The 16,951-nt window shown below is 38.9% G+C and overlaps 1 protein-coding gene across 3 annotated transcripts; it reads left to right on the forward strand.

The window, feature by feature from the left end:
• Positions 1–266: 266 nt before the first annotated feature.
• NMU (neuromedin U) lies at positions 267–13,208 on the forward strand. Of its 3 annotated transcripts, XM_071743505.1 has the most exons (10): positions 267–455; positions 3,394–3,452; positions 6,114–6,161; positions 6,261–6,320; positions 6,826–6,855; positions 6,940–6,990; positions 8,942–9,016; positions 11,080–11,133; positions 12,288–12,327; positions 12,865–13,208. In XM_071743505.1, the coding sequence occupies exons 1-9, from the start codon at positions 323–325 to the stop codon at positions 12,321–12,323; spliced, it is 546 nt and encodes a 181-aa protein (XP_071599606.1). In that variant the 5' UTR covers positions 267–322; the 3' UTR covers positions 12,324–12,327; positions 12,865–13,208. The 3 variants fall into 3 exon arrangements, with proteins under 3 accessions (XP_071599606.1, XP_071599608.1, XP_071599607.1); XM_071743507.1 differs by lacking the exon at positions 8,942–9,016; XM_071743506.1 differs by lacking the exon at positions 6,940–6,990.
• Positions 13,209–16,951: the final 3,743 nt, after the last annotated feature.

The following is a 16,951-nucleotide window of genomic DNA, read 5'->3' on the forward strand; positions in this document are numbered from 1 at the left end:
ATGTGTTTTTACAACACAGACTTTTCTTACAGAGAGGGTTTACCAGAGGGCCTGGAGCCTGCCTAGCCCCCCGCCTCACTGAGGCAGCCACCGGCCCGGCACCGGGTTCGGCCGGTTCGTCCCGCGGGGCTGAGTCACCGGCTGCCCGGTGGGTCCGGACCCGGGGGAAAAGCGGCAGGGCGGGCCCGACGGCGGAGGCTCCCGCCCTCACCGGAGCTGATGCGCGGCCACGTGTCCTGGAGACTTTAAAAGTTTGGGGAGGGAGCGAGGGCACGGCCAGAAGAGCGGCTGGCAGGGAGGCAGCGCAGGGAGCATCGCGGGCATGGGAAACCTCTGCCACCAGCAGCCCCCCGCTGCCACCCCCCAGCGCAGCCCAAGGAGGGCGGGGGACAGCGGGACGCTGCCGGGGTTCCTCCTCCTCCTCCTCCTCTCCTCCTCCATGGCAGCTTGCAAAGGTGAGCAGCATGCCCTCGTACCCCCTTCCTGCACCTCCAGCTCTGCAATTCTTATATATATTTTTTCTTTTTGAGGGGCGGTGACCCTGCCAGCCTTGCGGGACGGGGGGGCTGCAAAGCCACACGCAGCCGGTTCGCCTCTGCGTGGCTGCCAGGCTGAGCGGGGCTCGGGTGCGGGGCTGGGAGAGGGGCAAAGATGCGCGGGAGGCTGAAGCTGCTGGACACGGCTTGGGAGGCTGGTCTGGGGGGGAATGTGGGAGCTTCCTCGTGTATACCCGGCAGGATTGCCCTATCCAGGCAAAACTACGTCCCAAAAACTGGGGGAAGCACCTTTTGATAATAGCGGTTTCATTTTAAATATAACTTACTCTAATTTCAAAGCTAGCGTGTCATAGAAATTGGGAAAATTTAAGACCTTCCGGATGTCACTTGGCTCAATCTGAAGCGATGTTTATTGTATCGAGGATGGTGTTGAGTGGAAAGGACACTGCTGTTGAGCTGCTGTAGGAGTAGAGCTTGATTATCTTGATTTAATTTTAAATGTTGTCTTGCACCTGAAAAATACTATTTTTGTAGCGGGGAGTCCTTGTGAAATGAGCACAGCTCATATGGACCTTTAAACAGAACATATTCTTTATTTTCCCCACTCCGGATACATAACTACGTACACCTGGTGAAGTAATGTTACAAAATAAGTGGCTGTGCCAAGGGTATTTCTGATTTGTTTGTATTATATGTGTGTGAGTTGCTTACATCAGGAGTTTTTGTTCTAATTTGTTATGGGTTTTTTCATACCAGGAATCAAATAAATCTAAGTACAGTATACTTAACAATCTGTTAAAAATAAATGCTGGTGATGTGGAAGAGAGGATAGAAGGAAAAGGAGAGTAAAGAAGGGCAGCACACAGTATTTCACCAATGATTGGCAGGGGCTTGTGCAGGGAGAGCAGTGGAGGGAAGATAAGAAGTAAGAAGTGAATCACAGGTTGAAAAGTGATAGATAATGTGCATCTGGAATTCTGCTGCCTTGGAAAAAGTTGAGTTTTAGAAGTTGAAGTATAAGAGAACAGATGTGTCATGGGCAGCATCAGTTTTCAAGGAGCATTTCCTTCTTCATGTTCCTTTTGCATAGGATCTCCTTTCTCCGTAGCAATTTTTTTTTTTTCCCCTTGTGGTTATTTTACATATTACAAAATAACCTGTTGTTTCCCTGTTTGTGCTGTTGTGGATGTGTGTAAATGAATGAAGTCCTGTAGGGACTGTAGCACTGTGCTGGATGGGGTGATGGAGGGACACTGCTTGGCTTTGGAAGGAGCATAGTGCTGGGCATAAGCACAGAACAGGTGGGATGGCACATGAAATAAGTTTTGTGAGTAAGTGGTAAGGGTTAAGGAAATTTAGGAGCTGGTGGAATAACTGCATCTCTTCTGTCCAAAAGTTTAAAAGTTTATGCTCCAGGAGAAAAAAAAAAAAAGCAAGAAGGCTTTCCTGCCTGCTGCTCTAAGATCTACAGCCTATTGAGTTTCCTCTGCTCCTTCCCCCTAAAAAGCCTCAGGAACCAGGCAGTAGCACAAGCAGTGTTCAGAGATAGGCAGGCAAAGGTTCAATGGGAAAGGTGTGTTAGTTTGCAGTATTACCCATGTCCACTCTTTACAGCCAGGATGCCAGTCAGTCCAAGGCAATGCTCCAATTTGAATATACTAATTTAAGAATAGAAAGAGCATTGTAGTGCCTTGAATTTATTTGATGTATTTCCTTGAACTGAAAAAAAAATCTCCAAAAGCAAATCTTTCATTGGAAAGCAGTTTTATTGTTATGTTATCTGGAGTCTTTAAGAACAGTAGTTAAACTGGTTAGACATGGCTCATGGGCAGCAACTTTGTGCAAGGAGATGAATTAGATGACCTGGTAGGGATTCCTGCAGTGCTAAGACTGTACAGATGGAAACCCTCTCCAGCACCTGTCTCCCTCCCAGGGCCCCCTGGCTGATATCCTCTGGTTGATATCCCCTGGTTGATATCCCCTCACAGATATGCTCACATAGTTTCTAGTGTACTCACAGTGGAGTTGTACTCATTTCTGTTATTTACAGTGACTTTAATAACACATTCCTATTAGCCATATACTGCCAGATAAAATAGCATTGTGGAAAGGTGGATATTTGGGGTGCTGAGTTTGGAGGAACCTGGAGACAGTGACTTCCAGGTTTGCATCCTGGGTGGGCAGAGATGGAGAAAAGAGCTGCTCCCAGGACAAGCATCACTGAAGCATTATGCAATTAATAACACATTCAGTTTTCTGAGGGACTGAATTTTTTCACATCACATATGCCAACCAGAGGAAACAAAGCCACTTTGTGGTATCACCTTCTCAAACCCCCATGTTCTAATCACAGGCATTATTCACATGCAAGCACACATTACATAGCACATGTCTAATTCTTTAATTGTAACATACAAGAGAGCAAGAGGTAGGATCCAGATTCAAAATGTGCAATGCATGCGCTGGAGGTGAGCCAAGTCCTTAGAAAGCTTTGGGCTGTAGGCACTGGAATGTGTTTCCTGGAGCAGGTTTTAGCATTCAAGAGCTGCTGAGCAAATTTTCTTTCCTGCTACTTATCACTGAGAACAGACCAATGCTAGCCTGGCCCTCAGTGAAATCTAAATAACTTTCACAGTTTGTTGCTAAGAGATGTGAGCATCCATATCCATCCTGTATGTATTTTGAAGTAGCATCCTGATAACATAAAGCAGGCAGAAACTACTGGATAAACCCTGGAACACCTGGAGCAGCAGACTTCCTTGGACCACGCATCTCTCAGACTTTGTGTGCTGGTTATCATACTGTGTTCAGAGTTTTTATTTCAATCACTGACATGGGATACTTATACAAATTACTTTTACTATACAGCATTGCTAAGCATGGTTTGTGCTTCCAGGTGCACCAATGCCATCCCAGCCACTGGAGGCAGATGAGAATCTGCAGCTGTGGAAAGAGGTAAGCATCATCTGCCATGTGGTAACCTCCAGTGACTTCTGTGACCATCCTTGCTACAGTCATACTTCACTCTCTGCTATTTGTCTTGCATGGAGCTCAGGTTGTTCTTCTTCTAGTCCTGCTTATCCTGTACCTCTCCTACCCTGACAACAGTGAAGAGGGGAAATAACTTATTTTCCAGATTTTCTGAACAGTTGTTCTTGGAGGATGCTGAAGCTGGGTGTTGAGATGTCATTCTGGGAAAAGACTGTCCCTGCTCAGTGGGTTATGTCTGCTAATGTTTGCCATTTAATTGCCAGTGACTGGGCAGTCACTGTCCCTGGAAGCAACACAGTGTCATTTGGTAGGTTTATAGTCTGTATACAATATGCTTTGTCCATGCAGGTTTAGCTGAAAGATGCCTTGGCTTGTATTGAGTCAAACACAAAAAGCAGACATTGGCTATTGTGGTAGTTATCTAAGAGTCACTTCCAACTCCAAATGAGCAAATAAACCCATAAAAACAAACAAAAAGAAACCCTCACCAAGGAGAAATAATACATTGTGACATAGGCTTCCAAAATGAATTCGGTTTGATTTATTTCATTTACTGTTGATTTCTCCCTCTGCATTTTCTCACTCTGAAAGTAGTGAAGCTGAACTTGCACCCAGAGACAAACAAATACAAAATGAAGGGAAAGGAGAACAAGGAGGATTGTTACCAACAAAAAGAATTTAAAAGGGGAATTCTGTGAGCTATTAGCTTTCCCACTATCTTAGCTAATGCTTTCTTGTAGCCTGTCTCTAGAGAAATGAATCATTTGTCTCAAAGTACTCAGATATGCATTATTTTTTATTGCTTTTTTTCATTTGATGCTTTCATTGCAAAAGAGAGCTGTTTAGGGCTTTTTACCTATAATAAAATCATAAGACCCATTGCATTTCATACTCTATTAAAAAAAAAAAAAGAAAAAAAGTGGTTTTTATGCAGTCTGTGAATAAGATTATTGGCAAAGGTTTTTGGCATCCATTCAATGGAAGACAATAGTGCATACCAGCAGACGTTGGTATTCCTACAATGTGAAAGTTAAATAATGCAAAGTTAATCCTCTCTTTTTTATTATTATTAAACTGGGCAGCTTCAGTTTGAGTGCTGGAGATTTTGTTTTCCTTACAGAATATTTTGGGCTTTCAGCATTGGCAATACAATATCCATTAACACAAAAGCCTTTTTTTCCATTTTTCTTCTCTTCCAAATTAATTACTGCTAAAAAGTATTCAGTAGTATGGGATTCATCTTGGAAAAGAAACAACAGAAAGAGGATGTGATTGCAAGTTTGCTGTTGACACCAAGATGTGTGGTGTGGTTGACACACTGGAGGGAAGGGCCCATCCAGAGGGATTTTGACAGGCCTATGATTTTGGGAGGTGAAACTATGCCATCCTCATGAAATTCAGTAAGGCCAGGTGCAAGGGGTTTGAACTAGATGATCTTCTGTGGTTCTAGGAATAATTGCTACGTAGGAATCCTTTATTTATTAGTTCGTCCAACACAAGATCATGATAGCACTGAATGAAGGTAACTTTGAAAAGACTGATGTAGGCAAACAGAAGTGTTATTTCATGCAGTATTTAGGAAACCCTTGCCACAGGAAGTTACAGATGCTAAAAGTTTACAATGGGTCAGAGAGAGAATGTTCAAATTCATAGCACAGAAATCCATTGATCTTTATTATAGAGGACCCACTTCTGAATCAAAGTGCTCGCACTAGAGATTGCTGGTGGTTGGAGATGATGGGTTTTACTCAGCCACTGGTCTTGCTTTAGGCTCTTCCCTGAGGGCTGACATTTGGCCATTTTGAGAGATCAAATGTAGAGCTAAATGGACATTTGTTCTGATCAGATGAAATAGGAGTTGGAATTTCTTATATTGATTTGTGGGTTTATTTCTTTTGGGTTTGTGTCTGTGTGTCACATTCCATTCTGTGCTGAGGTGCCTAATTTCATTAGCAATGACTTTTCCACGGTGTTCTTTGAGCACTAAGGTCCCCTTTCTTATTAGTATTGTGATTTAGGAACCACCTCCTTTAAATAAAATTTTCTAAGGCTCCTCTTTTGCCAAAGCAATCAGTGCAGACCCTGTATATTGGCTGCTTGGTGACCCACACAAATTGACTGGCATGCATAAGATGTGATGGCATATATCATAATCATTCAAGACATGGCTGTGCCATATACCTGCAGGGGTGCTGGAATCCAACTGGAAGTTGTGTTTGAGGGATGCTCATTGAATCACTTTAGTTTTGTTGTTTTCTTTGCAGTTTTATACAATACAGAGGTATTGCAGTAGAGATTTAAGTTCATTGTTCGTATCCCAGATGCTTAAACTCATAAAATATTATACAGTTTAGAAGGCTACAAATGAGAGGACCATAAGGTGAGTAAGAGATTAAAGGACACAGGTATCTATGTGTTTGTTCAGATCAGGCAATTTTTTTTTATGTGGTTAAGTCCTTTTTTCCTCCTTGAATGCAAAATATTTCATTAATGTACCTATAATGATTCCTTAAAATGGACAAACTTGCCATGCCTTTGGGTGCATTAACTATTTCTGAAAATATACATATTTCACTGTTTTTGTTTATCTGACTTCTTAACAAAGGGCTGTGTAAACTTTTACAGATAGATGATGCATGTTCTGCCTACCTCTCCACAGAGACTCAGCCTCAGGTGAGTCAGATGAAAGTTACTTTATTATTTTCATACCATTTGTTATATGCAATATAACATGGACATGTGATAACTGACTTCATGTTTTCCTTGCATTAGGCATCCAGTACACTGGAAGAACTTTGTTTTTTGGTCATGGGATTTCTCCAGGAACCACAGGTAACACACATGAAACACTTCCCTAGCATTTCCAAAGCTCACAATGTGTCAGTGTCCACAAATAATCCTGGGGACACAGTGTCTGAAGTGTCACTCAGTCCTGAAATAATACTCTGTTGTTACTCTGAAATGCTGTCTGTCCTAATCCAACATCTATGAAAGACAACAGGGAGACTCCAGTGTTTGGAAAAAAGTCTCCAGGTTGGATACAAACTTTTAGGTGTTTTTATTGTACTAGAATAAATAATTGGTGAGCTCTCAATGGAGAAAGAAATGAGTCTAGGGATATACAAAGGACAATCTACTGTTCTAGTGGAGTTCTAGTGCTCCCTACAGAGTTTGGAAAGAGTTGCTACATTGATAAGCAAAGACATGGAATGTATTTGTCAAGGAAGGACGATATTCCAATCCAGTACTGAAAAAAACTGTAATGTGATTAAAATTGTCCATTGTTCTTTCTCTTTTTAACAAATAAAAACCTCTCTACTGATTATTATTCCCACAGGGTCTGGATGAAAAAGACAATGCCAAAAGGGTAAGATTTCTATGTATGTTTTATAATTACACTGAAATTGTCCCTGTTTTGTAGTAAAACCCCACTTTTCATTTTTTTGAACAGTTCTTATTTCATTATTCTAAGACTCATGACTCAGGCAACTCAGACATCAGGGTAAGTGACATAGCAGCTTGTGAGTGCACAAAGCCAAGGTAATGTTGCTTTCTGCATTAGTCTTTCCAACTGAGCAAGCTCAGAACCAGGAGTTTCATATTTAAGATAAAGAATGTGTTTTAATAACAAGGGAGAGGATCATCAGTACTGGACAGGTGTGGAAAAAATAAAACCAAACATTCCTGGAATCCTAGCTGCATCTTAATCCTGTAGTTTCAACACTTCAGAATAAGATTAAATGGGTTTTGTTTGTTTGTTTATTTTGGTTTGGGGTTTTTTGTTTTGCTTTTTTCTGGTACTGGAACATAATATATGCAATTAAATGATGTGGATCTCTAGAAGATGAGCAAATGACCATAAACATTAAGAAGTCTTAATTATTTTTATTAATTATAAATGGAATTATATGCATTTATTTTTACATGTCATAAATATGTATGAGGCAAAGTAGTATTTTAGTCTCATTTAGACTTTGAACTGTATTTTAAATTTAAAATATTTTAAAAATAGCCCAGTATTGATGCTACAAAAATATCCTCATAAATCAATACAAACTGCACGTGATCCGTTCTTGCACTTAAAGTGCAAACATAATGTTATTTCTCTGCATCTATCTGGTTTTCTGTGCCATATATATGGTTTTCTAGGTGTATTTCCTAGAAAGTGATATTGCTGGTATTGGCTTCAGTGTTTTCATGACAGAGCAGCCCTGGTGGTTCTAATGGTAACCAGGGCACAGTTAAATGAGCTCTTTGTGCTCCTGCTCCTGCTTGAGAGGTTACTGCATCCCCCTTTGTCCCCATCCTGAACACCTCTGCCCCTGTCTGTCCCAGAGATTGCTGCTCTCTCACTGCTTCTGGTTTAATTGCTCCCTTGACTGTTTCCTAGCCCAGTTCTCAGAGATACAAACTTAGGTGAAATACATAATTTCTTGGATTTATTAACATCCCTCCACTGATTTCAAGACAGAGCCCAGGTGGACAGCTAGGATGCGCTATAACACCTCCAGTTTCATCAGGCTTTTCCTGTTTTACGTTTTATGATGTGACATTGCCTACCCCAGTGAAAAATTGGCTCCAAGTAGGCAAGTTCATTTTCCCTATTAAGTATAATTGAGTAATTCTAGTCACTCCATATATTAGAATATTCTTTCTTGCATTACTTTTCTAAGAAGTATTAAATCAAAAGTGCAATATTTTTAGAAGTATGTTTATGTGAGCTGAAGGTTTAAATTGGTTGATGGAACATTTTTCTACTTTATTTCTTACTGTGGGCCTCTCTTCACAAGCCCACAGGGTTGTGTTTTGCCAAGGGAGGCACTTGAGCTCCACAAAATGCCATCATGCTTACCCAGGCTGCTGCAAGCTTAAAGCCTTGTTGAAAAGTGGGAATCACATGCCTGGAGCTTATCTTTTAGGCAGAGGGACCAATGCCATGGTTACAAATCTCACTTGAGAATGGTTCCCTCTTGAACACTGTTTTATAGAAAAAAAGAATAAATTCTTTCAGTGGTTTCAGTTGTTTTGAAGTAAAATGAACTTTGCAGTACAATGGAGACTGAAGCTGCTAATTTCCATAGTAGATAATAGTACAAATGTTAGCAGCAGTTAGTATGGAAATACTGTCTGTACCACTCATAGAGGCTGATCAAAGGCTGAATAAATGTCTGGGCAAGAAGGCTGCAAACAGTTTTAAACTTATACTGAATAAAGGTGAGGACACATAACTGTTCCCTCCATCACTGTCTGAGTCACATTCACAGTATAAATATAAAAGTTGGTACAGGTTCGCTGCCAAGTCAGAACATTAAAAAAACAAGTTCCTCAATTAACATCTTCAGTCATTTTTTGATGCATGTTTGATCCATAAGCCAGGACTGTGAGAAGGCTTTTTTGCATTACAAGGTCCCAATTTCATTGTTCCTCATGTGTCTGTGTTCGTGTCCTCTCAGTCATCTGTTCTGCATCCTTTGCTGCAACTCCTTCCCCAGCTTCATGAAAGAAGACTGAAGAGATACAAAGTGGACGTACGTAACCTTGAACTCTGCATGCTTGCATTCTCACACTTTGGCATTCCTTAGCTCTGAAATGTCCTTGTAGTCCTTTCTGCTCATAACACTTTTATTTTCAAGATTTAATATATAACTAGTGTATTTTCATTACAAATGTGAGGGGGGTTTATATTCTTAGTGAAAAATAATCCTGCTAATATTAACATTTAACACAAAAAGACACTGAAGTAATATATGCTTAACACAGAACAGTGATAGAGCACAGAGTCTCTGTATCAAATGGATCTGTTAGTTCTTTTATAAAAAGAAAAATAGTTTCAAATTTATCTGTACCATTATATTGTGGTTTAGTTATATTTTCAAGGAGAGGTGTTTTTTTTTTTCCCCGTTTAGAAGTCAAACCATATCTACTCCTGAAACATGTATTACTTATGACTTACACCACTGAGAATTACCAAGTAATATACAGGCAGTTTTACTGTTTAACTCCAGGTACAGATAAGAAAGTTCTCTATGAAATTAATTTTCCATAGAAAAGTGATGTGTTTTGGAACAAAATTTTCACATAGAGAGAAATAGCCCCATTGTTTCTAACATATCATAAAATGTAGATATGTTTGCTGCAAATGCAATTTCAAACTTCAGAAATCAAAGAGCAGATGGATATTAATGTCCATCTCTTTAATGGAGCTGTAGAGAGAAGAGGAAAAATGATACTGATATATAAGAATCTTGCTCTATAAGAATACTGGAGGTTCCTATATGAAAAGGTACAACAAACATTATTGCATCACTATTTAAATCCCACCTCAATATACACACATAGTACAGTACAAAGAGGTAATGACTAAGAAGAATATCACAGAAGTCTATACAATTGTATGGGGCAGGGAAAAAGGGGGTGATTGCTTACTGAGCATTGATGAGACTGTTTTTAATCATGTACAATTCTTCCTACACTTCTACTGTGTTGTAAATGTGGAGGAACCATGTGAAAACGAATGGCACAGTCTTTGCTGTAGTATGTACACCAAAGAAACTGAGTATAATGGTATACTAGGTAAACTGAAATAAAAATTAAGACTCAGAAATTATACACAGTTCAAGCCCTCTTTACTTCAAGTTTCCCTGGATTTAAGCTAAGCTGTGTTTGGGAATGATGGGAGCCATCCTGGTTTACACAATTCTTACAGCATCAGAGTAGAACATGGAGTAATTTCTTTCTATGATAACTCGGGGTATGATCACATGACCCCAATTTTTAATTGAAAAACACCATCATTACTAAATAAATTCCATCTAAATTTTATATTCTGGCAAGTGTAAGATTTAAACTATTTTGTTTCACAAGTGGTCTGTGTCCCCACCTGCAGGACAGGCACCCCACTCATGTATTTGATATTGACACAAGCAATCAAAATACTGTGATTCAGTGTATGTGTTCTCTAATCATGATGGTCTCATTAAAGCAATTGGATACTTTAGGCTTTGTACTTGTTACATTTAAATGGAAATTCTATTTTCTTCATCATTTTCTTCATCATTTTCCCCCCTTCAGTATGGATCAGTAGACAGTTCCTCAAAGTGTATAACACAGACAGCATGGAATATAATAGGCACCGGTAGTTGGGAGTTAATGTGAAAGGGGCGATCATGATACACCTCTGGGAACAGTCTGAGATCTTATTCCTGAAGGAGCCAAGGTGTTTCTGATATTTAAGCTTTCTGCTGTTCTCCTGCAAAGACCAAATCTGTGTGGTCCACAGAGGTTCCAGTACCACAAAGACACTCTGGGTAATGGGACCTGGAAAGTTGAAGGCAAAGCCCTTCATGATTAGTACTATTTGAACTTAGCAATCTGAACTTAGTCAAAACTTGAGGTGGGCTTTGGCCCTCATTGATATGTTTTCTGCTATTTCTACTTGACAACATGAACTCCTTGCTACTGACATGGAGTTAATAGAGGTAAAGCATGCCTTAAGGGGCAGGACTCTATAGTATTATTGAAGAAATACTTTTAATATGTACCTAACCAACCTCTATAAGAGTAGATATGATGTAAACCACTTCTTTTTCAGGAAGAACTTCAAGGACCTAGAGGAATAAAAAGCAGAGGCTACTTTTTCTACAGGGTATGGCTTGTTCTTTTTTTTTTTTCATTTAATGATGGGTGTTACAATACAAAAAAGCACAGCGGGCAGTGAATTACAGTAAGAATTACTGTGACTGAGGAAACTTTTTCTAGTAAGAGCACCCCACCAGACAGCACTACTCAAGATCTGCTCCAGACATTTTCCTGTCATCCTTTTAAAGCACTGTTCAACACAGTACATTTGCATGAGATATAAATACAATGCCATGCTTACACCCTGTGTCAAAACATCTACTGTGCCTGACCTTACCATTTTTTCTTGTATATTGACCTGTAGGATTAGAAAATAGAACAGAAATTCTCATGAGAATGAAATTACTGTGTTCATCTTTTATGCCATAGAGCCTCTTTTACTCTGTTTTAGCAAAATTAAGTAAGTTAAACACAGCAAGTCAGACTTAATAAATAAATCTCTTGACTTTGGTTAATGTTTTTTTCTATTTAAATAAGAAAATGGCTATGGTAGAATTCAATGATCCTAAGGGTATTTTCCAACCTAATTTATTCTATGATTCTAATGAAAAGACAGCAAGTTACAATTTTTAGGTATCAGGGTTGAATCTTCACTGTTCTTATGACAGGCCAAAGCTATGGGTAACATTAATACCTGTGTGTCTGTGATGCCAGAGTGAAAAAGCAAATCCTTAATAACCTCAGCAAAAAAAAATTATCAGCTTTGATAGAAATCATATCATGTCCCTCAGTAGTGCATAATAGTTCTGAAAATTACCTCAGTGGAAAGGGAGAAATTCTTTGGCTATATTAAAAAACAGTCTAAAAATTAAATAATGGAGAGTAACATATGTTTGCTTGTTAATTGCAACAAATATTTATAGTGCAGTAGTAATAACAATCTGAAAGCAGATTTCAAGAAAATGCAAAAAGAGTAAGGGATAATGGTCTCTTACTTGTGGCTTTTTCCCCCTTATAAAATGATACAAAATGGGCATTATTAATTCTTCAGTCTGTATGTAGTAAATTATCTTTGTCTGGAGGAGAATTCTACGGTTATACTTTAAACAATAACTGTTCTCCACTTATCTTTAATGATGATCACATTGGCAGAACTGAGAAGTTTGCCAGATTCTTTCTGTACTAAGTTGGGTGGGCACTCAGTGCATGTTTGTCTTTCAGCCACGCAACGGAAGGAGATCAGTGGATTTCCGCTAAGGAGGTATTTATTTAATACTTTTAATCATGATCTACATTTAAATTAGTTTATTTTTATACAAATACACGTAAGTATACAATATTTATGTTGAGAAGTAGTTTTAGAAAGCCATCTGTGTGGTCAACTTAAGACTGCCACAATTTCCTCCCAGAGGTGTTAACTTTATGTATCTTCAGATGAAGTAAATAGAAGCTGCAGGTATTCAGTTCCTAGAATGGAGAACACAGAGGTAGTTCTGACAGAAAGAATTGGAAGATACCCCAAATTTGTAACAGTTAGAAAAGTTACCAATAATGATAAGTATATTTCAGAAAGAACTCATTCAACTACCTGTCAAATACATACTGAGAAGTAAAGTGACATTCTGGGGGTGTTCAACGTAATCGTACAAAGAAAAAAAACTTCACACTCTTGGAGAGATATAAAACAGTATGACAATATTATAATGTTCTGTTTTCTGATATCTTTTATGCCTCTATCATATTTTTAGTATTTAGTGTTACACCATACCAACAGGTAATGCTTTTCCTTACTTTTCAGAATTTTAGATTCCTGATCTAGAACTAATGCTGCAGGAGTGCTGAATACATGGACATACTGTTTTCTTTACAATAATTATTCATTACTAATGTACAATCAAAACTGACTAGATCTCAAATCTTCTTAAACTAGATTCTGTTAAGAACTCAAAAGTTTACTTTCTTGATTATATTAAAAGCATATTAAAATTACTTGTTTCCTAGTGTTATAATGTTTACATTGTGTGTCATGCAACTGTAAAAAAGGACAGCATGTGCATGCAACAGACTTTGTCTCTAACAACACTGTTATGTACATTTATTTTCCCTTATAAATAAAGGCACTCAGAGTTGTTTTAATGAGAATCTTTGCAATGGAGAAAACTTCTTTTTTTTTTCAGACTGTGTTGTAAGTGATTTGTGCAGTTTTGAAATTACAGCTTATCTAGGCACCCCAAACAAATGGTGTGGTTCGGTTTTCAAGATGATGTTTTCTACACCTGTACTTCCTTCAGTGTAGCCTGTGGACTTCTGGCAGTCTGCAGGGTCAAGAGAAGTGCAATGCAGGTAGCCTACAGAACTGTGCTGATGATATATAACTTTGAAAAGTTCAAAACAACTTTGGTTACTAATGTTACATTGGTTGGGGAAAAAAAAGAGAATCGCTATTCCCTGACAAAAGAAAACAGAACAAATTGCATGTTTTGAAGAAATATCTTTAATTCAACTGAAATAAAATGGGTAACTTCTTTGGGCTATTAAGAACACAGATGTGGTATGGTTATCATTCAGAAGACCTAGCCCTAACTCTAACCCTAACTGCTAACCACTAACCTTAACCATAAAACCTAACCATAACATTAACCACAACCCTTAAGCCCTAAAACTAAACCCTGGCTGAGCACTGGCATGGTTGCCCAAGGAGGTTGTGGAGTCTCTATTCTTGGGGATATTCCAAAGCTCTTTGGACACATTCCTAGGCATCCTGCTGAAGGGTGGCTGTGTCTGAGCAGAGGGATGAGACCAGGTGACCTCCAGAGGTGCCTTCCAGCCAGGCTGTCATTGTGTAATTATGTGCTTATGCATAACTGTGTCACAACATTATTCAATTATTTAATAGGAGAACACCAATCATTTTACTTACAATATCATACAGGGTCAGTATGTTTTATGAATTGACATTCAGAAAACTTTGGCAGCTTGTATGAAGACTTAGAAGTCTTAGCCACAGTGGACACTCACATATATTTTTCAGTATTTCATTACAAAATGCTCTGCCAAGTTCTGCATAGCTTTGTACTCTTAAGTGAGAAAATGAGACATGCAGTTTACACAGAATAAAATTGCTAATATGATCAAAACGTTTTCTCATTCTACCTGTACTTACTGCTTCTGTGCTGTTAAAATTACTAAAATAATTCTAGTGCTGGAACTGTGAATCTAGTGTTTTGTTCTCATAGGAAGATAATGATTCACAAAATTATGTGGAGGGTGCAAACCTCAATTATAATTAATTTTTGCTAGATTATAATAGGATTGTACATATATTATTTAGCCTTCTTTGAAAAAGCCTCTTGTTTTCAGTTAGTAAAAATAATAGCTGCTTTTAGTTCAGCAAGTCTCAGTGAGGCATCTTCCTTTTCTACCTTTGAAGTAGTTTTACCAGTGAAGACTGCCATCTGCTGTTTTTTACAATCCAATTTTCATGAGTTACTTTAAAACTGTCTCATAAAAATTAGTATAAGTAATGGTAGTTCTTCAAACCAATCTCATTTTCAGAATCAGAAAAAGTTAGTACCTGCTTTATTTTTTTCTGGCTTTGTCTCAAATGATAAATCTTTATGCAAGATGTTCCTTACTCAGGTTTCCCAAATTTGATACTGAGGAACATAAAACTAAAAACTATATTACCTTGTTGAAGATTAGCATGAAAGTCTGAAATTATGTTAGAAGACCTTGAGGGAAGGGAGCCCATCCAGAGGGACCTTGACAGGCTTGAGTTGTGGGCCTGTGCAAACCACATGAAGTTCAACAAAGCCAAGTGCAAGGTCCTGTACCTCGGTCAGCACAATCCCAAGCACAAATACAGAGTGGGTGGCCAATGGGTTGAGAGCTGCCCTGAGAAGGACTTGGGGGTGTTGGTTGATGAGAAGCTCATCAACACGAGCCAGCAACTCAGAAAGCCAACTGTCTCCTAGGATACATCAAAAGAAGGGTGGCCAGAAGCTCAAGGGACATGATCTTGATCATCTTTACAGTCCCTTCCAACTCCAACCTTTCAATGATTGTGATTCTCCCCTCTCCTCTGCCCTCGTGGGACCCTACCCGGAGTTCTGTGTCCAGCTCAGGGGCCCCCAAGCTGGACATGGAGCTGTTGGAGCCACGAATATGCTCAGAGGGCTGGAGCACCTCTGCTATGAAGAAAGGCTGAGAGAGTTTGGGTTATTTAGCATGGGGAAGAGCCTTCTCCAGAGAGACCTTAGAGGGGCCTTCCAGTACCTGAAGGAGGCCTATGGGAAAGCTGGGGAGGGACTTGCAACAAGCTTATAGGGCAAGGAGCAACAATTTCAAACTGAAAGAGAGTAGATACAGGTTAGACACCAGTGTGCAGGTGGTAAGGCACTGGAACAGGCTGCCAAGAGTAGTTGTGAATGCCCCCTCCTTGGAAGGGTTCAAGACCAGACTGGATGAGGCTTGGAGAAACTTTGTGTTGTGGGGGTGTTCCTGCCCATGGCAGGGGCGTTGGAAGTAGATGATCCTTAAGGTCCCTTCCAACCCAAATCACTGTTATGATTCTGATTTTAAAACTGCCTCACTTGCCTCTGGCCACCAGAGGGTGCTGCTGGAACTTGTCGAGGATACATAGGCTAAATCGGCTTCTTGAATTTCAGTCCATTACAACAAAAATCCTAACTAAAAGGTTAATAGTCCACAGGGAACAAAAAAAAAATAATTCCCCCTTTTTTTTTTACTTATATGATGATTTTATTTGTATACAGTAGCTAAGTAAGTAATGAACAGGTCAAAGCAAATAATTAGTTTGTGTAATTCTGTGGTAAGAATATTGGGTAAATACAGATATTTTGCAATTTCAGAGTTAGATATTTTACCAAGATAAAGCTGGGCTGTCACAAGAATGGCTCTATTTTCTCTTGCTGAGATGGAGTTTGGTCTTTTATTAAAGTCCTTTTCCTTTTAAGTGAGAATCTGTTACAATTATCAGAATAAATTGTCATTTGTTCTTATAGAGCTTGAATGGAAACCATGCAGAACTTGGAGCAATCAAAACCAACCTAGATTAAAACTTAAAAAAGGACAGTAAGAGGACTGTCAGTGAGAAATATTTCTGCTCATGAAGTCAACAATTCAGAATGCATTGATGTGATGCTATTACCTGAGAAAATTCTAATGCAGCACATCTGTTCTGATATAAATTAATTAAAATACAGCTTTTCACTCCTTTGGTAAGTCTTTTGGTAACATTTTTTAAAAGAAGGTTTTGTTTCACTTTTGTGGTTTTTTTTATTTGATCAGTGGAAGAAAACTGAGGTAGTAAATGAAAGTCTAGATCCATTTAGCAGGCTGTCATTGGCACTATCTCTAGATTCTCCATTTCATACAAACTCTGCTTAAATGGAACATGAAGGGGATCGTATTAACTGGTGGACTCCAATCCATCCTTTCATCCTCCTTTTATCCAGCACTGGTAGAAGATACTCCTATAATTCTCAGTGAAATGACTGCAGTGAAGCTCTGTTCTGCCAAAGACCTTCCCAATTTCCCCCACTGAAAGACTGACCCAAAGCCAATGATATATAAAAAGAAATAAAATCAGGATTTAGCTGTGAATCCATTGACAAGTAGTTAATTTGACAGGTGTTTAAGAATTTTCTCCAGCACCTAAGATAATCTCACTATTTTAGAATACTGATAGTTGGATCAGTTGCTCCTTCCTAAAAAAATTAAACATATTCTTAACAAAATAGCTTAGAGTACAGCTGTAGACAAGCAAAACTACATGAAGAGACCACATTCCTTATTTAGCATTTTATTATGAGTGACAAAATACAATTGTATTGTTATTTTTCCAGTGACTCATCATTAAAAAA

This window comes from Heliangelus exortis, chromosome 4 (genome assembly GCF_036169615.1).
Source record: "Heliangelus exortis chromosome 4, bHelExo1.hap1, whole genome shotgun sequence".
NCBI classification, from domain to species: domain Eukaryota; kingdom Metazoa; phylum Chordata; class Aves; order Apodiformes; family Trochilidae; genus Heliangelus; species Heliangelus exortis.

What these genes read in the sequence shown, in the direction of transcription:
- NMU (XM_071743505.1), top strand. Translation starts at nt 323, where the DNA reads ATGGGAAACCTCTGCCACCAGCAGCCCCCCGCTGCCACCCCCCAGCGC. An exon ending in CCACAGAGACTCAGCCTCAG is followed by an intron (nt 6,162 to 6,260) that starts GTGAGTCAGATG and finishes TCCTTGCATTAG; the next exon opens with GCATCCAGTACACTGGAAGA. An exon ending in GATTTCTCCAGGAACCACAG is followed by an intron (nt 6,321 to 6,825) that starts GTAACACACATG and finishes TTATTCCCACAG; the next exon opens with GGTCTGGATGAAAAAGACAA.